Below are 27528 nucleotides of genomic sequence, written 5' to 3' on the forward strand. Positions count from 1 at the left end.
AAATCATGTTGAAGTTGAGAGTAATTTAGGGAAAGGTTCTTGGGATGAAGGAATATGGACTGAAAAAACAACAACAACGAAAAACCCTAAAAGTTCCAGTTACTACCTAACAAGAGTCTGTCCTAGAACAGGGCATGAGATGGGTGGGCTGGACTCAGGAGAGGGAATGTAAGGGGCTCTGAAGGGTTACCCACAGCTGTGACTGCAAGAGGAAGTATGGTGGTAAGGCCAGGTAGCCTCATAAGGATGGATACTCACGGGTGAACCTGGAAACCCGTCCTTGTGCTTAGCATTGAAAATACTGAGAGAGCACAGTGTCACACATGTCCCTGGCGACAATGGTGGTGACCCTCCCGTCCCTCCTTCATTTTCATCTTTCTGCCTCATTTGGTTGGAGCTGGGGGAGGGGTGTGTCTGTGGAGACTGTAAGGCAGGCTCTGCTCGGCAGCTGTCTGGATCTGTCAATAACGTCTCCTGACCGTGCACACAAATCCTCCGAGTAAACCTTTGGCAAGGGACGCAATTTCTTTTCCACAGAAAAGCTCACAGTCCATTCCAGAGACACTTAAACATGAAAGCATTACTTTTGCCTTTTGGCAGTACTGGCAACCAAGTCCAGTGCTTCCTGCACTCACGAAAGCCAGGCAAGTGCCTACCCCTGAGTTCCACTGCCAACTCAAGGACGGTCACCTCTACCGCTCAGCATCACCTGGAGGCAGCATTCAGGGCTATTATGTTACAATATGCAAGGAAACACAGGATACAGCTCTATTCCTGTGGTGCTTCAGCTCTCCCCCTGAAGAAACAGTAACAGAAGATGTTACAGACAGCCACTTTCAAGTCCATAAAAGGAAAACGTCTGGTAATGCTGGTTATCTTCTGGAACAACGGCAAGCTTCTTGGAGTGGAAACCATATTTCCTCCTACAGCCTCAGTGTCTCCATAGTGTCTCGGAGACATAATCCATTGAGGGCTGTTTTAAACTGAGAACTCCATGAGTGTATGGCTCTGCGTTGCCCACTGAGCCAGCGGGCACGCCTGGGGAAGGATAAGTGAGTGTACAATTTGGTCAAGATAACTCAGCTTTACAGAGAGAGAGAGAGAGAGAGAGAGAGAGAGAGAGAGAGAGAGAGAGAGAGAGAGAGACTATTACCCTCACCAGTAGCATCCCACTCATGAAAATGGGACAAAATTGGGTGGAGGATAAACATGTTCTCAGGGCTTGAGCTGAGATATCTTTTCCTGACCTTGGGCAGACATCAGGGCTCCTGGTTCTTGGGCTTTTAGACTCAGACTGGGACTTAATTCCCTCAGCCCTTCTGGTTCTCCAACTATCATTAGTAGATCAAATGCCCTCCCTACCTCCATGAGCAAACCAAGGGCTGTGTTACTGATTGGGGAGGGGGGGGAGGACCAGGGACTGGTAAGCAGCTCTGCTAGGAAGAAAAGGCAGACACAGAGAAAGGAAGCCATGAGTCAGCTCCATGGGGCTGTAGACAGAGAAGGGAGGCTAAGAAAGTAGTAAGGCAACCAGAGAACAAAGGGAACAGGCTTATCCTGTGGGGCAGTCCCCTACAACTGTGACTTCTCACTTTATACCTGGGCCTAAGAGACATCCTGGCGAAGCCTAGGACTTGAGTTTTATCTAGCCCTCAAGTGAGCCCGGTTTACAAACTGGCCCACTAAAGGTCTGTGGATCTCAACTGAGGGATTTTTACCCTTTAAGGGATACATTTGACATGTTTGTCGACACTCTGATTTGACATTCTGATTTTGAGAAGGGACTGCCGGCTTACAGTGCAGAAATTACGGTTATTGCCAAACACACTAGAACACACAGGGCACTCTCCCTGAGACCAGTAATTAACCCTAGATGTCAATAGGGCAGGGGCTGTGAAGTCTGCTCCCACAATGGAGAGCCACTGATGGGTTTTAAATGGTTGTGTGAGGTTTACTTAGGTCTCCCTTGGGTTCTTTCTGAGTGGCAGAAACTGTCCTTGGCAGGTGGGGCTCAGAGTGGAAAATAAAGTCTCAAGAAGCTCCCAGCGGAGGAGACACCCTGAACAGTCTCATCAATCAACAGAGCAAGTAATGTAAGAGTAAAGTCCACAGCGAAGTAAAGCAGTCTGTGGGGAGTCGCTAGGTTAAGACAGGAAGTAGCCTGTGAAGATGCCACACAGTAGTAGGTAAGGGGGTGTCTCACCTGGGAAGGTCATGAGCAAGGCAAAGGCCCGGAGTCAGGAACTTGCCTGAGTCCCACGAACATTGCCAATGTGGCCGAGGGTGTGTAAATAAGCCAGCAAGGTGGGGGAAGCTTAACAATGAAGCCAGGGGTCAGATTGTGGTCTTGAGGCCATGGAAGGGGATCTAAATTTTACTCTTGATTATTGGAAGCTCCTCGGGGTGTGTGGGGGAGATGGGGATCTGATTTATTTGTAAACTCTGCTCCGGTGTGTCAAGGATGCAGTGGGTAGAGAAACAGAGACAAAGAAATAATAATCTTTTCTGTGGACTGGAAAGAGCAGAGGCCCAAGCTTGGTGGTAGAGGGAGGACTCAGAAGTGATGGGAACTGCACTGCATCCTGGGAGACTGACTGATAGTGGGATGAGGGAGACGAGCCGGAGCTCAAGGGTGTGAGCCCCTTGGCAGTGAAGAAGCCTAGTCTAGATTTTCCAGTGGGAACAAAGACCGCTCCTGACAGATCTGGCTTGAAAAATCTACTACACAGCCATGCAGAGACCTCAGTGGCCTCTTCTGAGAAAGTTATATCATAGTCTATGTCAGGAGATAAATAGTTCAGGAGGGTGGGCTGGTAAGATGGGAAGAGGGTAAAAGCACCTGCTGCTAAGCCCGATGACCTTTGTTCAGTCCCCAGGCTGTCCTCTGACCTCTGCACACACATGCAAGACATATGTGCACATACACACACACACACACACACATACACACACACTCACACACATACACACATACACACACACGCACACACATTCACACACACATATACACACATACACACACATATACACACACATACACATACAACACACTGACATACACACACATACACACACACATACACACACACACACTCAGACACATACACACACTCACACACACATATACGCACATACACACACACATACACACGCCACACACTGACATACACATGCACTCACACACATACACACACATACACATGCACTCACACATACATATACACACTCACACACACATACATACATATACACACACAGACACATACACACACATATATAAATGTAATAAAAATAATATACACAATCACACAATGTACACACACACACACACACATTAAAAGGACGATGGACTTCAGTTCACCAGATAATGGTGCATCACAAATCTTCTAATTGTACTGGACAGTGTATCTCCCAATGTAGAATTCAGTAGAGAGCAAACAGATATCTTTCCTGTTCTCCTTCACTCTTCTTTATCGTAGTTCGTGATGCTCTATATTTGGTGCCCGACTTTGCATAGGGGTCTTTCTTTGTATATAATCTAGCAATTCTCTGGCAGATTTCCAAACACCAGGGTGTCTAAATCGGTTCCGACACTGTCTCACAGGATGCAGGCTCAGTCTCATGAGAGTTCCCCCACAGATGCAGTGCAGGATGTGACCTGAACTTCTGACCAACGAGCTGTAAGCTGGACTCCCCCTCTTTAGGTCTCAGCGGTTTGGGTGAGTGGCTTACGGAACTCAGAAAAAAAAAGCTCGTCACTAGTGCCCTGTTTGTTTTCCATTATTGTCACCAGCACCCCAGACAGTCAACTCACAAAGAGAAAACATTTATATTGCATGGCCTCAGAAGTTCTAGTCCGTGATCTAGGGTGAGGCGTTGCATCAGGCTGAGGAGTATGGAGGAGCAAAACTGCTTAGCCCACAGCCAGGGCCTCGCAACCCCTTTCAAGGGCACACACTTAAAGAGCAGGCCCCATCTGTTAAAGTTTTTACCATCTCCCAACAGATCGAAGCTGAGGCCTTTAGAGGGCACAGGCGCACAAACTTAAGCATGTACCAATTTGTTAGAGAAGATATCACCATGGATACAGATAAAGATCCAGAGGGAAAAGCCAGAGGTGCGGAGGGCAAAGCACGTGGGAAGGGGCACAGTACTTCCCCCATCTCGGGGTATGCTAACTGCCAGCCACCCGGTGTGCCGGGCTGCAGAGTGGCTCTGCAAACCTTACCCTTCAACACACAGTCGTGACTGATTACACAACTGGCCTTTCAGGAGATCAATTCAGTCTCTCCTCTTGCTCTGAAAGTCACAAGCCTCTGTCACACCTCGTCTTTCTAGTGACCAGCCCTTATCTTGATACTGACTGGGTTGTGAGGTTTCAGTCATCTGACACACAAAACATACTTAGCATGTTGGGAACAGTTTAGTTAAAAATACATATTTTTTAAAATGTATGTGTATTGGTGTGTATCTCTCTGTGTCTGTGCCATGTGGTGGTGCGGGGGTTGTCTGAGGAGGAAAGAAGAGGGTGTCAAGTCCCCTGGAGCTGTAGTCACAGTGGGGGTTGTGAACCACCTGATTTGAGTGGAAGGAACTTAACTCTGGTGCTTTACAAGAACAGTACATACTCTTATCTGCTAGGCCATCTCTCCAGTTCAATTCGTTTCTCTTTAACATTAAAGATTTTTTTTTTTAGCCAGGCAGTGGTGGTACAGGCCTTTCATGCAGAAGCAGGCAGATCTCTGTAAGCCTGGTCTACATAGTGAGTTCCAGGTTGGCCAGGAATGCACAGAGAAACCCTGTCTGGAAAAACTGAAAACAAAACAAAACGAAAGATTTGTCGAGGGTGTGCCTTTGCTAGTTCAGAGGATAGTTTTCAAGAATCAGTCTCCTACCATGTGGGGCCTAGAGATTGAACTCAGGACCCTGGGCTTGACAGCAAGCACCTTTACCCACTGAGTCATCTTACTGAACCCTTCCCCCTTTTAACATTCAGGTCAGGCTCTGTCACTCAAGGCTGGGTAACTCAGTTAACCATCTAAAAGGGCTTCACACACAGTACAGATCCCATCTATGTGAGCAACCTCAGAGGTCTGAAGTACGTCCCAACAGAGATAAAGAATGAATTGCTCCTAAACTACAAAGCCACATCGTGTAACTTTCTTAGATGGGAGTTCCTGCATGTTGAAGTTCTTCGTCATACACACCCCTCTGGAGACAGGGTCTCATGTAGCGCAGACTAGCCTCAGACTCATTGTGGTGCATTGAATGAGAATGGTTCGAATTCCTACTCACGAGTGTAGGCCACCCTCTGTGAGCGCCAGCCTCAAACAAGCCCAACCAATACACCGGAACTAATGTTTTAGTACTTGGAGCGGGAAGGGGTGGGGCGCGGATTAACGAGGAACTCTAGTCAGCCACAGCTAGAAGTCACCTCAGTCACATTGGTTTCACAAGAGGTGGACGGACAGACCCCTTTACACCGATTTATGCTGTGTGTTCAACTGTCCTCGGTTCATGGCTTGTCGGGAGCGCCGCCCACTCTCCCCAGCCGCAGCCGCTTTGTGCTGCAGTCGCTTCTCTGCCCGCTTCAGCTTCTACACGGAGGGGGCTCGCCCTGCATCGTTCAAGTTACTAGTGGCAATAAAAGTCACAAAGAGGTAGGTGGACGATTCAGTGAGTGGCAGGCCTCCAGATGTCAGCTTCAGTTTCCGCTGCTATTGGGAGGCCCTGAGTCTACCTTCTGCTCGGAAAGGATTATCGATCATCGACGGCAACTTAAAAGTTTAGGCAGGGCTTGGCAAAAGGAATAAAGAGTAGAATGGCATTTGAGGGAGACCCCCACCTGCTCTGTTCTTCGCTTCTGCTAGATGATAAAATATGCTCGCTCTCCTGCTCCAAGTTCAGTCTACTGATCCTTTCATTTCCTGGAAACAGATTTCGCCGGGCACCTCTGGAGGCCGTGATTTATAATGAAGTCAGTACCCAACGTTAACTGCGACGCCCTCTGGTGGCTTCCAGTATTTTCCTTAGCTGCAAGAGTAAAGTTAAACAAAACAAAATAAAAGCCCAGAAGGCAACAATAACAGTAAAAATCCCAGCACTCAGAGGTTTTCCCTCTTTTTTTTTTTTTTGGTTCTTTTTTTTCGGAGCTGGGGACCGAACCCAGGGCCTTGCGCTTCCTAGGTAAGCGCTCTACCACTGAGCTAAATCCCCAGCCCCGAGGTTTTCCCTCTTAAAGGGGAGATCTTTTATAATATCAGGAGTCAAAATCGAAAAGCTCTTCAGTATTTATAACCTTTGTGATCACAAATCCTTTCCATACAGGCTCATTACCAAACGAAAGCGAATGGCTTAGAGGTGAGTGGGTGAGAGAGGGGCTGAGACCGCTCGGTTAGTGTTGGCCCGGCACACCTGAAGTCCTCCGTCTGGAGCCTCAGCGCCATGTAAACCAGCCCAGCCACACACAACAGTGATTCCAGTACTACAGAGAGGGCAGAAGCTTAAGGTTACCCTTGACGTTTTGCTGCTCTGACAAACCACCATGACCAAGGCACCTTAGAAAAGAAGGGGTTCAATCAGCCTGAATTCAGCCTCCAGGGGGTTGGGAGTCCACGACAGCAGAGCAAAGTGACAGAGGCAGGAACAGATGAAACCATGAGGCCTGGCCCCAGGGACTCACCTCCTCCAACAAGGCCACACCTCATCCTTCCCAAACGGTTCCACCAACTGGAGACCAAGAATTCACACATGTGTGAGCCTACGGGAGACGTTCTCATTCAGATCCCCACAGCGAGTTTGAGGCTAGCCTGGGCCACCAGTTAAAAAAGTTGGGGGGGGGGAGGTAGGGGGCAGTATGATGAATTCCAACATGCAGAAATTACAATGTAACAAAGTCACATGATATAGGTGGTTGTGCAGACAGGGAACCAAAGCCCAAAGTGCAGAATTCTGGAAAGCATAGAGGCTTCGGGCTCTGTAGGATTCAGTAAAAAATAAATACGAGGTCCCGTGGCGCCAATTAATGATAGCTGTTGTTATGACCTGTTTTGACCTGTTTTAGTCGACAGTCTACAACCTCAACTGCCCCGCTGACCGGTGGAACGGTTACTTTTAGTAGGCCTCACGTGACTCTCTGCAGGATCCTTAAGGAGAGCAAAGCCACACAGAACACGCAACCCTGTCCTCAGTCCTCGGCCTTTCTTTCCATTTCTCTTAGAGTGGAATTTCTCCTGCAGATCCCCAAGCAGACATGGAGAGAGTATGTCCACACTGCTCAGCGAATAACAATGAATGTAAGTGAGTCACAAGGGAAGTGGGAAGGTACATGCCTAGGGTACCCCAGTGGCCTTCCGTCTTGGAGGTTTGAGAGTATACCAGACAGGATAAAATTTTTGCTCTTATTAGTTTCATTTTTTTTAAAGTCATGGTCTCAGAACATGGCTCTGGCTGTCCTGGAATTTACCGTGTAGGTCAGGCTGACCTCGAACTCACAGTGAGATCCACCCGCCTCTGCCTCTACTCCTGAGTGCTGGGACTAAAGATGGACCATTGTATCTGGCTTAATTATTGTTCTCATGTTACCCGGATTAACCTCAAATTCCCAATGTAGCTGAGGCCTAGTTACTGTTTTGTTGAGCCAGTGTAGTGGTACAGTCTATGGATCTTAAGATCTCAGCCCTGGGGAAACTGAGGACATCAGAGTCCAAAGTTTACACTGTGTGCTGCAGACCAGCCTGGCTTAAAAACTACAGATCTCGGGGTTGGGGATTTAGCTCAGTGGTAGAGCGCTGCTTGCCTAGCAAGCGCAAGGCCCTGGGTTTGGTCCCTGGCTCCGAAAAAAAGAAAAGAAAAGAAAAAGAAAAAACTACAGATCTCTGCCTGGCAGTGTGGCCCACGCAGTCCCAGCACTTGGGAGGTGGGCAGCAGGTGGTTTCTGAGTTCAAGGCCAGCCGGGACTACAGAGCAAGTTCCAGGACAGCCGGGGCTACACAGAGAAGCCCTGTCTTGAAAAACCCAAATCAAAAGCAAACAAAGCAAAACGCAGCAAGAACCCCAAAAACCCCTGTAAACCCCCTCACACCAAAACGCTGAATGGCAGCCTAGTCAAGGACAGGTAGTTACAGAAAACCTAAGCTGGTTTTGTGGGCTGATCTTATACAGGGAAAACTAAACAGTTCATGTTATGATTAGTTTAAAATCTTAATTGCTTCATGAGTTCAAGGACATCATCATCACATTAAACTCAGTTCCAACACTGACCACCCTACCCTCGGTGCAGGAAGGTGGCCCATAGCTCTTTCCTCTCCTCTATTTGGCCTCCTTTCAATGCTCAGGCCTAGGCTGCAATGCTTCTGGGTTTAGTTCAGATTAATGTAGAGAAAATGAGACAGCACCGTTTCTCCAACCGACACTCTCCACTTCCTCTGTCAGACAATCCTCTACTTAAAAGCTCGATGTGTTCCCAGGGCAAACCTCACGCTCTCACCTCCAAGTCCATGACAGAGTTAGATCCTGCCTCTCAAGCTAACAGTGATGTAGTGGCTGGGGAGATGGCTCAGCAGTTAAAAGCACTGACTGCTGTTCCAGAGGTCCTAAGTTCAAATCCCAGCATCTGCGCAGCAGCTCATGACTGTCTGTAACTCCAGTTCCAGGTGATCTGATAACCCTCTACAGGCCTCAGTGTGCACCCAAGCACCTATACACACTAATAATGATAATGATAATGATAATAATAACAATAATAATAAGAAGCCAGGTGGGGGCACACACCTTTAATCCCAGCATTCAGGAGGCAGAGGAAGGCAGATCTCTGAGTCTGAGGCCAATCTGGTCTACAGAGGAAGTTCCCAGACAACCAGGGCTACACAGAGAAACCCTGTCTTGAAAAACCAGAAAAAAAACCATTTTTTAAATGTCCTGTGTGTGTGTGTTGTGTGTGTGTGTGTGTGTGTGTGTGTGTGTGTGTGTATGATGCACATGTATGTATTCTTGCATGTGTGCAGTGTCCATGTACACGAAAGCCTGAAGAAGACATTGGATGTCTGGAGCTGGAGTTACAGGTGGCTCTGGTCTGCCCCATGTGAGTGCTGGGAGCTGAACTCAGGTCCTCTGGAAGAGCAGCAAACCCTCTTAGCCGCTGAGCCATCTCTCTAGCCCCACAAAATGACTTGAACATTTACCAAACGTTTTTTCATCAAACTTATCAGCGGAAGAAGTCTGAGCTGTCATCGTCTGTCTGGCTCCCACGCTGAATAATGAATCAGAAGGGCAGAGCCTGAATGTTATTTATCTTCCCAGTCCCAGAAATTGGCAAGGTGCTTGCATATGGCAAATAATCAAAAATGTATTTTTAAATACACGAGCAGAGCATTGGTCTCAAAACCAGAACTGACAAGGTAATAAGGCCCTCCATATGGTATCCGCACAGGGACTGCTCACTGGCCGGCCGGCCACTCCTGCCATCGGGCTCCATAGAACCTAAAGCAAACATGGCCGAGATGCACCAAGCGCCAGCAGCTGGCACAGGGTAGCTGCCTATAAAGCAAACTCTAACGAGTGTTTAAAGGTTGAATAAAAGCAAACAGAAGACATGAAATGCTGTGTGAATGTAATCTGTGTCCCTGGAAGACCGAGGCAGGGGATCAAGGATCTCAAGTCAGTCTAAGCTATACAGAGACTCTGTCTTAAAAAGTATGAATTAAAGAAATTTGAAAGCTGAAACCACCACAGTACGGGAATTGTAAAAAGTGTGTGTGTGTGTGTGTGTGTGTGTGTGTGTGTGCGCGCGCGCGCGCGCGTGAGTGTGGAGGCCAAGTCAATGCTGGGTGTCTTTCTCTTCTCTCTCGCCCTTATTTTCTGAGACAGGGTCTCTTGATGGCCTGGAGCTGACCGATTAGCCAGGCCGGCTGAGCAGAGAGTCCTCTGCAATTCTCTGCCTCCTTAGCACTGAGAAAACAGGCATGTGCCACTGTACCTTGGTTGTCATAGGACTTCTGGGGGCCCAGACTCTGGTTCTCCTACCCACTGAGCCATCTCCTCAACCACGACATAAAAGCCCTTTAATTAAGAAAGACTCAAATGGAAAACAATCAGTGTCATCTTTAGGCAGAAGCTGTCGACACCACAGGTGTGCGAGATGGCTCTGGAGGTATCCGCTTGCCGCCAGGTCTGACCGCCTGAGTTCAATCCCAGGTCCCGCACAGCGAAAGGATGGAAGGACTCCCACATATTATCCTCTGACCCTCACACATGCACACTGCCTAGACAAGGAGGCCAGAAGAGGGCACGGGCTCTCCTGGGGCTGGAGTTACAGACAATTCGGCATGTGGGTACTGAGAATCAACCCGGGGTCCTCTAGAAGAATAGCCAGTGCTTTAACCGCTGATCACTCCACCCCCATACATTGTATTTTAGTAATATTCACCTCAACCTGTCTCTCACCTCCTCCTAAGATCTACCTCCACCTATCTACTCTGCCCAACTTCATGTCTTTTAGTTCAAGGCCAACCTGGTCTACATAGCAAGACCCTGTCTCAAAGACAACATTAACCAACAAAAAACCCCAAAAGACAAAAAAGGCAGATACCTTAAAAAAATACCCCCCCATAGCTTCTCAACTAGGGGTGGTGGCCTATGAATCCTCCCCACTCATGTTAGCATGGTGACTGGCTCCATCTTTTGTGAATGCAGTGATCCTGCTATGTCCAAAAAGTTTCTCTCCAACTTTTTTTCCTTTTCTTTTTTTCGGAGCTGGGGACCAAACCCAGGGCCTTGCGCTTGCTAGGTAAGCGCTCTACCACTGAGCTAAATCCCCAACCCTCTCTCCAACTTTTTAACCTTTCTGTCCCTTCTTCAACAGTCTCTGAACCTCAGTGTGTGTGTATGTGTGTGTGTGTATGTGTATGTGTTTGTATGTACACGTGCACGTATGTACATGCATGCGTGTGTATGTGCATGTATGTGTGCATGCATGTATGGGTGCACATATGTGTGTTTGTATGTGTGTGTGCAATATGGGCATTCCATTTGTGGCTGAGCTATGTGTGTGTGTGTGTGTGTGTGTGTGTGTGTGTGTATGTATGTATGTATATGTACGTGTGTGCATGTGTGTGTAATATAGACATCCCATTTGTGGCTGAGCCATGTGTATGTGTGTGTGTATGTGTGTGTGTATGTATATGTATGTGTGTGCGTGTGTGCGTGTGTGCGTGTGTGCCTGTGATATAGGCATCCCATTTGTGGGTGAGCACTCCAGTCACTTACTCTGCACTTTGATCAGGACAAGGTCTGAGGACCTCATTGGCCTGTGGATTCAGAGGTGAGGGTGTGCAGGGCAGTTTGATGCTATGGCCATTGTTTTGTTTTTGTGGGTCAGGCACTCTATTACTGAGCTGTACTCCCAGCTCTATAAAAAAGATTCCTTTTAAATAATGTGCATGTGTGTGTCTCTGTGTGTGGGCACGCACACGCAAGCTCAAGCACCTAAGGACGTGTTGGGTCTCTCTGGAGCCGGAGTCACGGGCAGTTACATAAGCTGTCAGTTGTGGGATCCAGGAACCAAATTTAGATGCTCTCTCTGCCAGAGTAGTACACACTCTTAACCTCTGCCATCTTTCAGGTCCTTCATGGGCAGCTCTGTAGCGTTTTGCTGTCGTTTAAAAGAACATCCGAAGGTTGCAGAAGGGAGCTTTGACATCGGTCCTCATCCGAATCCTCATCTGACTTCTAAATCTTCTTATGCACAAGGTGCGTGACTCCAGGCATGTCCATCTTTGTCCACGCCCTCCTCATCTATGAGTGGGAATGAACCGTGTGTGCTTAGGTGTTCTTACAAGGTGTGCTGGCTAGTTTGATCTCAACTTGATACAAGCTAAAGCCGTCTGAGAGGAGGGAACCTCAATTAAAAAAATATTTCCATTAGCCAGGGGGTGGTAGCTTAGGCCTTTAGTCCTAGCACTCCAGAAGGCAGGCAGATCTCTGAGTTTGATGCCAGCCTGGTCTACAGAGTGAGTTGCAGGATATACAGAGGCTATACAGAGAAACCCTGTCTCAAAACAAAACAAAACAAAAAACAAAAACCCAAGCAAACCAAAACAAAAGCTTCCATCTAGCCTATTCTAGAGTGAGTTTCAGGACAGCCAGGACTACACAAAGAAACCCTGTTTTGAGCTGTACCCCCAAATAACTAAATAAAGTTTCTATAATAATATCTAGGGTGTTTTCTTAACTAGTGATTGATGGGAGGAAGGGGAGCAGTTCTTTTCAGGTAGGGTCACTCCTGTGCTGGTTCTGGGTTCAACAAGAAGGCAGGCTGAGCAAGCCAGTAAGCAGCACCCCTCCATAGCCTCTGCATCAGCTCCTGCCTCCAGGTTCCTGCCCTGTTTGAGTTCCTGTCCTGACTTCCTTCGATGAGGAACAATATGGATGTGTAAGTCAGAATACCCCTTTCCTCTCCAAGTTGCTTTTTTAGACACAGTGTTTCATCACAGCAATAAGAAACCTTAAGACACAAGGATATCAAAACATGTAAGGCTTAATTATGATTGGCATTCAATGCACAGAAGTTCCACGACCCATTCATATGCACTATGACTAATTTGAGACAGCATTCTCCTTCCTTCCTAATATCTACTTGTGGGTTCTATGGTTCAGCGATCTGCACACCACCTTTTGCTTTTTATATTCAGAGCGCTGTGCCATGCTCAGCGCTGGTCTCTTGTCTCTCCTTCTGACTTTCATGTCTCTAGGTTCCTTATCATTCTTTTTTTTTTTTTTCTTTTTTCTTTTTTTCAGAGCTGGGGACCGAACCCAGGGCCTTGCGCTTGCTAGGCAAGCGCTCTACCACTGAGCTAAATCCCCAACCCCTGTTCCTTATCATTCTTAATTGTATGTGTGTGTGTGTGTGTTGGGGGGTATTTGTATGGGTGCACATGTGTGCATTTGTGGAGGCTAGAGGAGGGCATCGAGTGTCTTCCTCCTGCTCGATGCCTTATTCCCTCAAGACAGGGTCTCTCACTGAACCTAGAGTTAGCAGAGGTTTTTTTTGTTTTTTCCTGCCCAGAGCTAGGCTGACAGCCAGCAAGACCTAATGATCCTCCTGCACCAGGTAGGCATGGCCAGGTTTAGTTTCTTACATAGGGTCTGTTTTTTTGTTTGTTTTTGTTTTATTTTTCTAGACACGGTTTCTCTGTGTAGCCATGGCTGTACAAGAACTTGCTCTGTAGACCAGGCTCGAACTCAGAAATATCCACCTGCCTCTGCCTCCTGAGTGCTGGGATTAAAGGAATAGCCAACACCACCAGGAAGTTCTAAAGGTCTGAATTCATTTCTTCGTTCTTCTACAGCAAGCATCCTTACTTACAAAGCCATCCCGTCTCCCTGTCACCTCCCCAAGACAGGCAGGGTCTTACATAGGCCAGGTTCTCCTCAAACTTGTATAGCCATGAATGACCATCAACACGTGATCCTCCTACCACTAGCTTCTAAAGTGCTGGGATTACAGGTTTGCCCTATGCCTGGTTTTAACCCCCTTTTTTTTTTTAACGCACTATTGTTGTGTGTGTACGCATGGGAAAGAGGCATATATATGGAGGTTAAGGGACAAGTCTGGATTTGGTGTTCTGCTGCCTTTTCATGGGCCTCGGGGATCAAACTCAGATCACTCCACTTGTGTGGCAATAACCTTTACCCTCTGACCCACAACTTACCAGTTGCCACTCTATAACTGGAAAGTGTCATTTTCTTCTCTTCTCCTACATAAACCCTAGAAAACCTTCTTTTCCTGATCAATTAGACCCACTTCTGTAGGAAGAAGTACCACACCCCGCAGACATTAGCATTAGTACAAAGCCCTTTTGTTTAGACAGCGGCACCAAGCCTGTAGCATCTCAACCAGCCCACATTTGTTGCGTGCATAAATACCTTTCTAGTGAGCTTTCCATCGACTTGGTTCTTCTGCTAACATTTGACTGCCAGGTAATCAATGCGCAGCCAGCAGGAGCTCGCTTAGCCCTGTGGCATTTGGCTCTCTAAAGTCGCCATTCTGGCTTTTCTAAAGAGCCCAGGTGAGTCACTAGCTCAGCCAGAGACTTTTTATTGAGCATAGCCTGTTACTGAGTAACGGAGAATTTCAGGGAGGGGAACCTAATTTGAATACTGAGTAGAAGAAAACATTATTGGATTTGGGCTTCCTTTTTTTTCTTCTCTCTTCTCTGTTTATTTATGACAAATATTCCACACTCATTACTGCCTCCATTAAAAAAAAAAAAAAAGGAATACTTCACGGATTTGTAACAGTGTGATGGCTAGTCTTGACACAAACTAGTCACCCGGTGTATTTATTAGTCAGTGCTCTCTTGCTCTCTAGAGGAACAGAAAAGAACTGACAGGACAAAGAAATGTATTGAAAGAATGTATGAAGTCAGCCAGGGATGGAGAACCCAGTAGAAGTTGCTCAGTCCTTGCAGCTGGGCACCTCAGCCGTTGCAGAAGGAGGCTTCAATCTAGTTCATTGTAGGAAACACCATGATTGGTCAGCCAATCGAAAAGGTCTGTCTGAGTCATGCCATTACGGATATCACAGTACCTGAATTGCCCATTAGAGTCAGGCCATTATAAACAATGCTTGCCCTGTCCTGCCCACTGTGAGTCAGGCTATTACAGACGCTGCTTTGCCAGCGCTCCCGTTATAGCACTTACTATCCCTTTCGCTACTCCAGTGCCCAATTAAGCACATTGCATTTAATTCATCCAATTGAGTGGCAGCATCTCCACCCCTGAGGCCTGGCACAGGAGAGCAAGGACAGAGCTCTGTAAACGAGCCCCTCACCGCTTTCTGTCTTACCACATTAGTGTCTTCAGATGAGGTTTTAAATGATAAATTCACTCAAGCATTCCGATGTCTCTGAGCCCTAAAAATCCCCCTCAATGTTAAGCCGAAGAATAGCAGGCATCTCTGGCTCCTTCTAGCAGGGCAGCTTTTTCACAGACACTCAGCCAACCAATCAGATAAACTCTTGGTACCTTTCACTGAATTGGCTGCAATAGCAAACCCAGAATCTTTGCCCAGGACTCATATTGATAAGCTCGGCCTGCTCTTGCTTCCTAACCCTTTGCCTCAATACTCCCTTAAAATCCATTCCCACACACATTCCCCAGATGTCTGTCTAAGTGAGTTAACAAATTCACTAAGTTCTTTTGTGTCACAGGCAGGTGGTGGGGAGGCATCCTCTGCTAAAGATGAGGAGACTATTTCCTCAGGCACACTGGGCCCATGAGAATCTGAAGCTTCAATACCAATCTCCTCAGGGTCCTTCCACACACACATCATCAACCCAAGTCACAGGATCCTACTCTTTTATGCATCTGCGCTGTCAGTCAGCTAATTGTACAAGGAGGGCTCGGGTTTGGTTTTCTGCAAGTTGAGATCTAATGGCTGCTGGCTTCTCTTTCGGGGCACACTTAGAAACCTTTGGATTATTTATGCACACCTGGGGAACCACCAATTCTATTACTCATTTTTTCTCTCTTTTTCATAACTTTATCCAAAGACACCAAAAGGAAGCAAGCAGCATCATTACTTCCCACTTTCAAGGGTTTTAGATAAAGTTGCTAATGCCTTGCTTCTCGCAAGAGGTGAGTCAGGACGTCGGATGCATTTACTTCGCACGCTTCTTTAAATAGCTTACACTCTGGACTCTCAGTGATCTCCATGCTACCCAAGCAGTCTTTAGCAACCCTGAGTTTCATCTAATTGGAAATCCAGCTCCAGACACCACAAAGCCCATTAGAGAAATCCGTCCTTATAATTCTGTTTCTCCAGAACCATTTCCTAGATTCTATTAGTCAATGTTCTCTAGAGGAACAGAATCGATGAACTCTGTGTGTGTGTGTGTGTGTGTGTGTGTGTGTGTGTGTGTTCATATCACATATATAACATGTATATTGCATACACACATTTTTAAGTGTATATAAAAAAATTAAGTCAGCTTACATAGCTTACATTGACATAAAGTCTCATACCCGAGGGGCTGAGCTCTCAGTCCACAAGGCTTGGAGCCTCAGCAGTCCCAATCTGATGCTGAAAGCTGGACAGTTCCTGGAGCGTCACTGGTCCTCAGTCAACAATGGAAGCCTGGAAATGCTAGCTGTGATATCAGAGAAGGAAGCAGCAACCTGAGGGAAGAACTCAGCAGCCAGAGGGAAGCCCATAGGGGCAAAAGGCAAATCACCTTCCTAGTGGCAACTTTGTTCATTTGTTTGTTGTGTTTTAAATCTGAAATGCTACCAGAAGGTGCTGCCCTGCACTGTGGGGTGGGTCTTCCCACATCAATTAAGGAAATCAAGACAATTCTTCAGGTGGAAATTCCTACCACGGTGATTTTGTGCTACCCCCACCCCTACCCCCACCCCCAATCTGAAGACCAAACCCGGACCTTGTGTTTGCTAGGCAAGCGCTGAGCTAAAAGTCCCCAACCCCTACCCTGGTGATTTTAATTTATCGCAAACTGACATTAAAACCAGATACCCCATCTGAAAGGCGGCGGGAACCTCAATTGAAGCCTGGCCTCCATTCGAGTGCCCTATGGGAATGTCCGTGGAGCCTCTCCTTCCTTGTTAACTGGTGTGGGAGGGTCCAGACACTATGGGCCACAACATCCCTAGGCAGTGGGGCCTAGACCACATAAGAAAGCGAGTGGAGCAAGCGTGAGAGCAAGCCAGAGCCGAGTTCTTCCATGGTTTCTGCTTCAAGTTCTTGTCTTGAGTTCCTGATCCAAATTCTCTCAGTTATGCACTGTGGCCTGAAAGTGCAAAATGAAACAAGCATCTACCTCCAGGTCAACTTCGGTCATTGTCTTTATCTCAACAAAAGAAAGCAAACTCTGACCGTCACCTTGCATGGGGGCCATGCTAATCTCTGTGTCTTCCCAATTTTCCTTTCCTGTGAAGCATGAGCCTGGCTTCTCTTTGGAAGCACCATATTTTAACAGCGTCAGATGCAGGCTCCACCTCGTGGAATGGGCCTTCAATCTGGTTTTTAAAAGCAGTTGTCTACGCCCCTAACGCCTGAGTCACTACTGCACTAGTGTGTCCTGTAGGCAGGTCACCCTTGTAAGTTACAGGGCTGATGCTGAGAGGTGGTGAGAGTAAGCATGACTTTTATCCTCTGGTGGCACGGAAAGTACCTTCCTGCACTGTGAATGCTGGTCAGTGGGGGTGAAGCTTCTAGTTGGGTACCAGCTCAATTTCTCCGTGTTCCACAACCTAAGTGGTATCTTCAGCATTAGGGCCTCGCCATCTATCGGTTGTGCTACTGACTATAGTCTATAATGTTGGGGGGAGGGGCTTATGAGGCCCCTTTGGCCAATGACTCACAAGATGAAACCCATTCCTGACACTGGCTTTTACTTGGTATATTATATAAGATGTCTCGTTGGGTCACTGTCTCCTCTATGACATGGTGACTTCATTTAAATCCTTTTATACATTTTATGAAGCTTCTGGAACAATGGGTTTCAGTGTGGCTTTTCAAAAGTCACCTTTCCTTATATTCCCACCTTTACCTTAGTTAATCCTTACCCCCCTTTTTACTTTCTTTCTTTTTTTTTTTCCAGAGCTGGGGACCGAACCCAGGGCCTTGCACTTGCTAGGCAAGCGCTCTACCACTGAGCTAAATCCCCAACCCCTTCCTTACCCACCTTTAACCCTATTCTGATTCCCCTATCATCCCTTTATAAAACTAATTCCAAACCAGCTGCAGCGCTCCAGCCTCTAGTCCAGCATTCCACCTTTAACTCCAGCACTCTGGGCTGAGGCAGGGGAACTGTTGAGTTAGACGCCAGCCAACTTGATCTATATATCAAATTCCAGCACAGCCAGGACTACATACTAGACCATATATCAAACAAACAACAAAAGCACGCCTATACTCTCTCTCCCTTTCTTTGGAAGATCTCCTACTCCCTCATGGTCCCTGGAACTTGCTCTGTAGACCAGGCTGGCTTCAAACTCAGATCTGCCTGCCCCTGCTTTCCAGGTCTGGAAGGAAAGGCACTGGACACCACATCCAACTTTCACCTTTTTGTTTTGTTTCATTTTGTTTTGCTTTGCTTTGCTTGCTTTTCAAGAAAGAACATGAAATTGGGTGGGTAAGAAGTTGGGGAGGATCTGAGAGAACTTTAGAAAGACATAAAAATGCTTTGCATGCAAATTTTAAAAACATAACAAAAATAAAAACACGCACATCAAAAGAAATACAATGGGAATGAATAAAAAGACATAGACTACCCAAGGAATTGAGATTTTCTTGGTACAAACAGCACTTGTTAAACACAGAAACACAACAAATACTGTGCAAGGGCTCGGGACACCACACGCCTGTCTTTGCCCTCAGAGGTAATAATTTCACTTGACAGTGGAAGACACAGCTTTGAAGGGGAAGTGATTGATCTGTGTCCATAAGTCTAGGATTACATGCTGCATGGAAACTGAGCCTAGATCTGGCTCAAAATCCAGAGTGCCTTCCAAGAGACCAGTTATACAGAGGCAGCTACATCCCTGATCAATATGACAGCAATAGTTACCACTGACGTTCATCTAGCTCTCAGAAGGCACGCAGTGTGATTTCATCTGACAGCAGTGATCACCCCATGGGCTAGCTTTATCAAGAACTTCACCCCTGAGCTGGAGGGATGGCTCGGCGGTTAAGAGCTGTCCCACCAGAAGACTTGAATTGAATTCCCACCAGCACCCACATGGCGGCCCACAACCATCTATAATTCCAGTTCCAGAAAATCCAATGCCCTCTTCTGGCCTCCTTGAGCAAGTGGTGGACAGGCAAAATAGTCATACTCACAAAATCAAGCAATATTTTTAAAAAGGAGAGGGAGGGAGGGAGAGAGAGAGAGAGAGAGAGAGAATATTCCACCCACAGTTAAGAAAACTGTGTTTCCTCAAAGTTCAGTTTGAGTGACAAACTGCCTAATCCCAGAACCTTAATCTCCAGAATGCAGGAGACCCAGTTCTAGCCCTGGCTCCACCTAGGCAAGTCCTCTGACAGTTGTATTTCAATTGCCTCGTTAATTAAATGGGGCCTTTGTTACTTGCCCCTATCCATTCCACAGAGATACTGGGTTGATGAGAGGAGAAAAGGCAAAAGCTTCAGAAGGGAAATTGCTGTGCAAATCTGGATGGTCACGAGTTCCACTAAGTCCCCACAGCACCATCATAAAGGGACGGAGCTGACATCGTTAGCGCTCACACACCCTCTGAAGTGGGTGGGAAGTATCATTATCTTCACTTGTCAAAGAGCGGAAGTGCAGGGAGCTGCGAGTTGGTGGCAGCCCTGGGGATAAGATCTAAGATTTCGAACTCCCGCTGCTTGTGTGCTCAGGGTACAGTCTGGTTTTTAGAGTCCTAAGTTAATTGTAAAATAGTCAAGGGTAGAAACATCAGTGTCCTCTTCAAAGCTGAGATTAAATGCTTATAGAAATTAACACTTCCACCACAGTGATACTGATGTGATCTCTAAGGTTCTTAGTCCTCGTAAGTCTAAAGGAACCACATGATTCAAGAGGAGGAAAAAAATCCCCATTCCTTCGAACAGACACCAGCTATTTACCATGTTCAATTAACCTGTTACTAACTAAAGGCCACAAAGCTAGGTGTTATTCCCTAGAAAGCTTCATTCCAAAATGCCCCTCACAAGATCGGAGAAAAAGGGGCCAGGCGTAGTGGCACATGCCTTTGATTCCCAGACATGGCATAGCCAGAGCTACAAGGTAAGACCCTGTCTCAATAAAACAGAAAGACCAGCTGTCTTTGTTAGGGTTTTACTGCTGTGAACAGACACCACGGTCAATGCAAGTTTTATAAAAGACAACATTTAATTGGGGGCTGGCTTACAGGTTCAGAGGTTCAGTCCATTATCACCAAGGCAGGAACATGGCAGCATCCAGGCAGGCATGGTGCAGGAGGAGCTGAGTTCTACATCTTCACCTGAAGGAAGCCAGGAACAAACTGAGCATCCTCAGGCAGCTAGGAGGAGGGTCTCCAAGCCAATTCCCACAGTGACACACTTCCTCTAATAGTGCCACTCCCTGGCCAAGCATATGCAAACCATCACACCAACCAACCAATCAACTAAACAAACAAAAAAGAAGCGGTCGGAGAAGTATCAAATACATCCTCTGCTTGAGCACACGCTTCAGTTTAGAGATTATTGTGACAATGACCCCATCAGCCCCTGAGATCAGCACTCACGTATCAAGGGGAGCAGCAGAAAATGGTCGTGAGGGTACACTCTCACCTCCTAGATTATTTTCCTCCTCGATGGAGCCCAAACATTAGTCCTGAGGTTCCTACTCAAGACCTCCAACAGCAACTCCCAAACCTTATAAAGCAAAATAAAAAGTAGTAATGGTGGCAGGAGCCTGGGGCCCTGGCTTAGCCAGCAGAGGACGCATGGGGACCTGAGTTCAAGCACCAGACTCCATGCAGAAGTGCAGCAACCCCAGCACTTGGGAGGTGCAAACAGGTGGATCCCAGGGGCTGGCCAGCAGGCTAGCCTAGCCAAATCAGTGAGCTCTAGGTTTAATGGGAGACCCTGGCTTAAAAAGGTAAGGGGGAGAGGCTGAAAGGGGATAGCCAATGGCAACCTTTGCTTTCCACATGACAGAGCACATTCCCGCTTTCTCCTGCCCCTGCACTATACATGTACAGTAGTAATGACACCAGTTCTGTCTCCCATAGGGAAAGTGTGTTCAGTCAAGCTCACTTGATTTGTTTTCTAGAATGCCACAACCCTCTTCAGTTATTACTAGTTTAATAGCCACACACTTTGAAACCATCAAAGGCGTGGGAAGAGGAAACACAAGAAATTTCAGAGTCCTCAGAATCCTCATTACTCTCCAACTGACTGAATGACAAACGTAGTCTGTTTTTCTGTCAGAGAGACAGAAACCAAATCACAAAGTCAGTTATTCTAAGAGGAAGCCACACTTGATCTTGGCGAGGCAGCCGAGAACAAAGAATTCTATGAATGTGAAGAGAATTCGCTTTGTGGACGGGTAGCTTGAGCTATCGGCCTCTGCTCTGCTGTGTGCTCTGAGGGAAGGAATTGGTGACGCGGGACTTCGAGCTTTCTGAGAGGCCATCTTTTCTATAACAATCTAGTTTTCCTTTGAGAGAAATATTTATCTGGCTTCTGGAACTGAAGCCAATCCCATCTTCCATTGGGCCACCGGCCCTACGATCTCCTGAACTTTATTATAGATGGGAATTGCCTGGAGATCTTGTTAAACTACAAAATATGACTCAGGAGGCCTAGGCTGCAAGCCTAACCTGCTCTCGGCTGCTGCCAGTGCTACTGTTCGGTGGGCCATATTTTACAGTAGTAGGGCTCTAAGGAATGTTTGCAAATGGAAATAACCCGCATCAAATACTTCTGAAAATACAGCATCCACACAGAATTTACAAGGGAAGAGAACATCGCAGAGTCCACACAAGGTACCTGCCTCTTAGTGCACTTTTACAATCTTTCTTTAACTACCTTAACCACCCGGTCGCACACTGTCTCCGTCACTGTTCTGTGGCTGTGATAAAACACAATGACCAATGCAACTTAGAAAAGAAAGCACTTAATTTGGGGCTTAGGGTTTCAGAGGGGTAAGGTCAATGACTATCATGGTAGAAAGGTAGGCATGGCGCTGGAGCAGTGGCTGAGAGCTCAAATCTTGAGGCACAGTCATAAGGCAGAGAGACATGGAGTGGCTTTGAAAACTCAAAGCCAGCTAGTCCCCAGACACACCTCCTCCAATAAGGCCACACCTTCTAACCCTTCCCAAACAGTTCCAGCAACTGGTGTCATGCATTCACACCTGAGTCCACAGGGCCTTTCTCACTCAAATCCACACACACACACACACACACACACACACACACACAAGGCCTTAATAAAAGAGCAACTTTCATGAATGTTTTCTGTGTGTGCTGACAATTTATTGAAGCTTATCTGATCAGAGCTTGCATGAATGGACATACAACATCAAGGCTTTTGTAATAAAAGACAATTTGAAATAAATATGTGTTTAAAAAAACCTATGTCAAACACTAATGAATAATCGACATTTACAAATTTTAAGAAAATCATTTAGGTTAATAATTTTTATTTCCCCCACAGTTAAATAGCTCTCTTTAAGCAGGAGGGAGAGAGACAGACAGAAATGAAGTCATGCCCACAGCACAGTCATGATGTTACTCTTAGTGAGGGACTCTTTACCAAGATTAAGACCTAGAGGAGTATCTGAGGAGAATGGTTACCGAGTCGTCTGGAACCTGGGAGAGCATTAGGAGAGCGAAAACAAGTGGCAAAGCAGAGAGAATCCTTAGATGGAAAGTCCGTTCCCCTTGAGAAAAATTAATGAATACCCACAAACTTCCATTTTTAGGGTTTCAATATTTTCATATCAGTTTAACCTCTACCCCCAAATCCAACCAAACACCATAAAAACTAAGTTGTCGGATAGGCTTAGCTGGCTGTACTCCCTGTTTAGCCTTCCATGCCTTTACAGCCAATGACAGGAATGTCTGTGGTGTGGATGGAACCGGCGGGAAAGGAGGATTGTGCCTCTTCTCTGTGTGCAGCACCTGCGTCCACGCTGTCCTGTGGGCGGATCTCAGTGCTTATGTGAGCTCTTCAGGCCCATTACGGTGAAGGTAGCAGCTGTCAGCTTCTCGTACACAAGGAACATGAGGGCGGCTGTGAGCACTGTCTGGAGCAGCTTGGCCTCGAGGCCTTTGTAGAGTCCCATTATTCCAAAGCGCCTAAAAGGAAAGAGATTGGGAAAAAATAGGTTTTCTTTGTAAAAATGAGCTCTTATGTTAGATCTGCTGCCCTGAAAAGGTTTCTCTTTAGGATCAAAACAAACCATGGAGGTCTTCAATTCCAACAATCTGCTGCTGGAGTATTTCTTAGCTTTGAAGGTGGACAGATGAGACCCAGTACAGAGGGGCCACTGATACTGTCTTACTGTAGCTGTCATTAGCTAGTGGGGTGCTGCCAACACCGCGCTAATAGTGTGCAGAGATCTAAGACCTTCTACGTTTAATGGGCCCTCAACTCCAGGTGTTTCAACCTAACAGCCCCCAAGTGGTAGGAAAGCCATTAATTGGTTCGGATCATTTAAACCTCAATAGAAAGACACAGAAATGAAAATTGTCTGATTCTCAGACTGCCTGTACATTCGGTCCTAGGCCTCAAATGAAATTCAGCCAGCACCCAATTCACTGAAACTGCTGGTTAAAATACGGATCTGCTAGCCCAGTCCAAGAATATATGACTCATTAACTTTGGGACAGGACTCAAAAAATCTGCATGTCCAACAAGCAAGCTCCCAGGCAGTGAGGAGGAGCACGCTAGCCTGGGACCAGCACGTAAGAGCTCCCCAGACAAGAATGCTTTGGCTAGAACTGGAACTCAAAGCAGATAATCACTCCAAAGCTATTTGCTGAGAGTGAATTAGTCTCTTATGCCGGTTCAGTAGCAACTCCAGCTTGTGGGTCGACGTTAAAACTAATCTGATGCCCACATCAAGCTAGTTTATATACGTGCTGTAAAAACCTACCGCCAGGCAATCATATGACAAACAGGATGCAAGGCTGGACCTGTTCACTGACTACCCCTGTGCTCTTCAGGGTGACATCACCCACAATGGAAAACCCAGCCAGGGCTGCTGAGACTGCAGACTCTGGGGCTGCGTCCTGCAGGGAAGGTGCAGATCTACGTTGTGACAGCATTCCAGCTGGGTTTTCTTTTTTACAAACGGGGTCTTCATGTAGCTTCACCTGGCCTCACATTTCTTATGTAGCCAAGGTTGCTGTCAACTTTTGGTTCTTCTACCTCTATAGGTGTGTAGATCACACCTGCTTCAGGCAATAGTGTGTGTGTGCACACGCACGTGCATGATCAAACCTTTGTTTGCACATGTAAAGCCCAGAGGTTGACTTGAATGTTTCTTTTCCTGAGACAGGGTCTCTCTGTGCAGCTCTCACTGTCCTGGAGCTCTGTAGACTAAGCTGGCCTCAAACTCACAGAGATGTGCCTGCCTCAGCCTCCTGAGGGCTACTGTGCACAGATCACCCTGTTATTCAAATGCTGCTTTCTCTGCCCCTCTGTCTGGCTGCAATCCGGACATGGCACTGTAATGCTTATCTGAGTATCTCCTGCCTCGTGTTGTGTAACCATTGCTTCCCATTTATTCTCTGATTTGTCAAAAAAAAAAAAAGCTGATCAGCCAATGGCTGAGCAGAGGAGAGAATAGGGCGGGACTTCTGATCCCAGCCAGGGGAGGAGGGTGAGGGGGGTTAGAGAGAGGGGGTAAGAGAGAGCGAGCAAGAGAGAGTGAGAGAGCGAGAGAGCGAGGGGGGAGGTGCCAGAAGAGGGCACCACAGAAACACACCTGGACCTGGGGGAGCCAGAACCATGTTAAACTGCAGTGTATCTTGGGGATTTTGGTTGAGAGGCAGTCAGAGTAGCTTAGAGGATTAACAGACTAACAACTGCTCAGCTATTGTGCTGCAAAGCTTGATTAATTAAGTCTTATAGTCTCTGTGTCACTTACTTAGCTAGCCAGGATAAAGAAAAACTATCACTTTTAGAATTGCAAAGTGCCATGTGGGTACTGGAACTAGAGCCCAGGTCCCCAGGAAGAGCAGCCAATGCTTTCAACCGCTGAGCGGTCGCTCCAGCCGCTCTTCAGGTGTTTCTTAATTACATACAATTGGAGAGACTTGTTATGTTATTTCATTATCATGACAGCAGCCATTAGCCAGATGTGGCTAATAAAAATTAAAGCAGGGGTTGGGGATTTAGCTCAGTGGTAGAGCGCTTGCCTAGCAAGCGGAAGGCCCTGGGTTCAGTCCCCAGCTCCAAAAAAAAAAAAAAAAAAATTAAAGCAATGGCTGGGCAGTGGTGGCACAGGCCTTTAGTCCCATCACTCAGGAGGCAGAGGCAGGTGGATCTCTAGGAGTTTGAGGCCAGCCTGGACTACAGAGTGAGTTCTAGGACAGACAAGGCTACACAGAGAAACCCTGTCTTGATACGGATTAAACCGGTGGGTTTGGTTTCTGGTGGCAGCGACAATATTCCTTGTGCCCCACAGCTCCACAAAGCTGGGCACAGCCCTCCTGGACAGTGTGGCGCTCGCATCACTAAACACGCTGTAGCAGAATGGCAGCCATTCATCGGGCTCTGCCTCCCTTGGCACTGGGCAAACTGCTTTCTCTACATCTGTTTCTTGACTTGCAAAATGGGAATATAATCATTTTTCTACAGAGCTGAGTGAGGACCAAACAAGACCAAGAGACAAGATGTGAAAACAGTTAATTTGCAAATTATAGGACCTCATCAATTACAATTGAGAACATCTTAGTTAAATCTCTTAGTGATGCCCATCTTCCTTAACCCTCTCAGTGCTGGAGGAAACTTTAGTTGCTCTCAGTCTTGAGGGTCAATTGGCAATGTCTACATTTATAATTTTGAAGTTATAAAATGTCAGAGCTGTATGTGTTCTGACTCTCTTTTTTTTTTTTTTGCTTCTTTTTTTCGGAGCTGGGGACCGAACCCAGGGCCTTGCACCCAGGGCCTTGCGCTTGCTAGGCAAGCGCTCTACCACTGAGCTAAATCCCCAACCCCGTGTTCTGACTCTCTTAACTAGGTAACTGCACGTAAGGGCCTTCTCTACAGCTATGATCGCCTAGCTGGACAAGGCTCAGTTATAGTCTTCACTCAGCCATGTCTGTAAAGTCCCTTCAGACGGCCAGGGCACTCGGCAGCAGCTGCAGTGGGGACTAAGTCACAGTGCACCACACCACAGGAATCCTGTACACGTCTGCAATTGTCAACAGCAAGGGGTGGGTGTGATGCTAAGGTTACGAAAAGGAGACGATGCGGCAGGACTGCCTCAAGTTTGAGGCTAGTTAGGCTAGTCAGGGCTACACTGCAAGACTCTGCCTTAAAAAAGTAAAAACAAAACAGTAAGATGTATAATTCACATATACACACACATGCACACTGAAAACATGTATACTGAAATATATATATTGTATAATTCTCTAGAAATGTGCATGCTTACAGTGGCTACCTCTTAAGAGAGGAGAGAGAAATTTTTAGAAAATATATATGTATAACATGTGACTTTTATTGATATTTAACTGGCTTTATTTTGGTGAGTTTTAGTTTTATTTATTTTTGAGACAAGTTTCCCTATGTGGCTCCAGTTGGCTTAGAACTTGCTCTGTAGATCAGGCTAGCTTCAAACTCACTGAGATCTGTCTGCCTCTGCCTCCCAAGTGAGCCTCATTCTTCTTTATTTTTTCTTGGTCCTAGGGTTTGAACCTAGACTGTACCACCAAGCTCCATTCCCAGCCTGGGGGGTTCCTTTTCAAAGGAGTCCTGCATTTATAACCAGCGAAGAATAAAGAGCTGAACTTTTCCATAATCCCAGCTGCTGTCAATTCATACTAAGCTCCTAAACTGAGAGAAACCTGACCACAGAGAAGAGAGAGGTTTCTGAGGCTGCCATTGCACTAGCAAGAACAGCTCATGCGGCCCCCCCACCCTCCCTGGCAAAGGAGGGCTGAGAGGGAAAGCAGGGCTCACTTGACTCGTTGGTGAAGAAGAGAGAGAACATTCCGAAGACTCCCCAGTGTCCTGTTTTCTGGGTTTAGTCTATGACGTCCAAACTGGGATGGAAGGAGGGGAAAAAAAAGATAATTACTATTTGTCACTGTTTTATCTTAATTTTGTTTCTTAACAAGATTTATTTTTATATTAATCATTATGTGTGTGTCTGAGTGTGTTTGAGCACCAGTAACTTGGTCCCCAGGAGCTGGAGTCACAGGAGGCTGCGAGCCTCTCTCCACGGGAGTGCTGGAGACATGAATTTGGGTCCTCTGCGTTAAGCTACCCACCCTCTGCGATAAACTGTCTTTCTCTCCAGCCCCTCTTCATCTTAATTTCTACTTAGGAAATTACATTGGAGTAACACCTCCTAACACAGCGTTTATTGATAAAAAATATCCAATTAGCAATATAGAGTTTATTAATCTTTTTCAACTAATAAAAATAAAAACATTTTTCGATAAAGAAAGCATACTTTTTTTCATTGTTCTGGGGATTGAGCCAAAGGCCTTCAGTATGCTAAAATAGATGCCCTCACTGCTAAACTACACCCTCATCATGAGGGTCTTTCACCTTACAGAGAATTATGGGAAAATTCTATCAGCAAAGACTAAAACAAAACAGAAGCACATGCCTGGGGTGATATTCAGATAGGGGGGTAACTTCCAGGTCTTTAAGACATTCTGCCTGGTAACCACTGATCAGTCAGAACACCTGAAATCTATACTCTTCAAATCAGGAATATTTATGTGAACGATAGTGAAATCCTTTCCATCAAGAGTCAATTTCACAAATAGCACATTAGCAAAAACACTTTTCACACACGGAATGTAGTGTTTTTAACTTGA

General features: G+C 46.5%; 2 protein-coding genes and 1 long non-coding RNA gene across 10 annotated transcripts in view; 1 reads left to right on the top strand and 2 right to left on the bottom strand.

Annotated features, from left to right (window-relative positions):
* Positions 1–14103, bottom strand: part of LOC134479757 (uncharacterized) — a 60710-nt gene extending 46607 nt beyond the window's left edge. Inside the window, exons 1-3 of one of the 4 annotated variants that reach the window (XR_015625789.1) lie at positions 13924–14073; positions 11485–11793; positions 5846–6033 (exon numbers count right to left, since the gene is read on the bottom strand). This is a non-coding gene — a long non-coding RNA (uncharacterized LOC134479757). Of the gene's footprint in view, positions 1–3763; positions 6034–11265; positions 11794–13923 lie in introns of those variants that run through there. The other 3 variants (XR_015625787.1, XR_015625786.1, XR_015625788.1) reach the window with 3 other exon arrangements.
* On the top strand, positions 5377–27149 carry LOC120093696 (uncharacterized). 5 transcript variants are annotated; one of them, XM_087559835.1, is made up of 5 exons: positions 5490–5660; positions 6328–6360; positions 7220–7295; positions 11621–11748; positions 26387–27149. In XM_087559835.1, exons 1-4 carry the CDS (start codon positions 5490–5492, stop codon positions 11641–11643), a joined length of 303 nt encoding a protein of 100 aa, XP_087415961.1. In that variant the 3' UTR covers positions 11644–11748; positions 26387–27149. The 5 variants fall into 5 exon arrangements, 4 of the variants coding, with proteins under 4 accessions (XP_087415962.1, XP_087415960.1, XP_087415963.1 ...); XM_087559836.1 differs by lacking the exon at positions 6328–6360 and having other exon boundaries at positions 5377–5660; XR_015625785.1 differs by lacking the exon at positions 6328–6360 and having other exon boundaries at positions 5392–5660; positions 7239–7295.
* The window catches only part of Slc25a17 (solute carrier family 25 member 17), a 42574-nt gene continuing 37016 nt past the window's right edge, over positions 21971–27528 (bottom strand). Inside the window, 2 exon segments of the mRNA NM_001126269.1 lie at positions 21971–22824; positions 26660–26742. Of these exon segments, the coding sequence (NP_001119741.1) occupies positions 22677–22824; positions 26660–26742 (231 nt within the window). The 3' untranslated portion in view covers positions 21971–22676.

The sequence above is a fragment of the Rattus norvegicus genome, chromosome 7, assembly GCF_021556685.1.
Source record: "Rattus norvegicus strain SHRSP/BbbUtx chromosome 7, alternate assembly SHRSP_T2T, whole genome shotgun sequence".
In the NCBI taxonomy this organism is placed as follows: Eukaryota; Metazoa; Chordata; class Mammalia; order Rodentia; family Muridae; genus Rattus; species Rattus norvegicus.

Bases quoted from the DNA above. Each gene is read 5' to 3' on its own strand.
- LOC120093696 (XM_087559834.1), top strand. From the start codon at position 5,518: ATGGCTTGTCGGGAGCGCCGCCCACTCTCCCCAGCCGCAGCCGCTTTG. The intron at 5,661-11,620 runs GTAGGTGGACGA...GCCATCTTTCAG, and splicing joins GCAATAAAAGTCACAAAGAG to GTCCTTCATGGGCAGCTCTG. The intron at 11,749-26,386 runs GTGCGTGACTCC...TCTTGGTCCTAG, and splicing joins TAAATCTTCTTATGCACAAG to GGTTTGAACCTAGACTGTAC.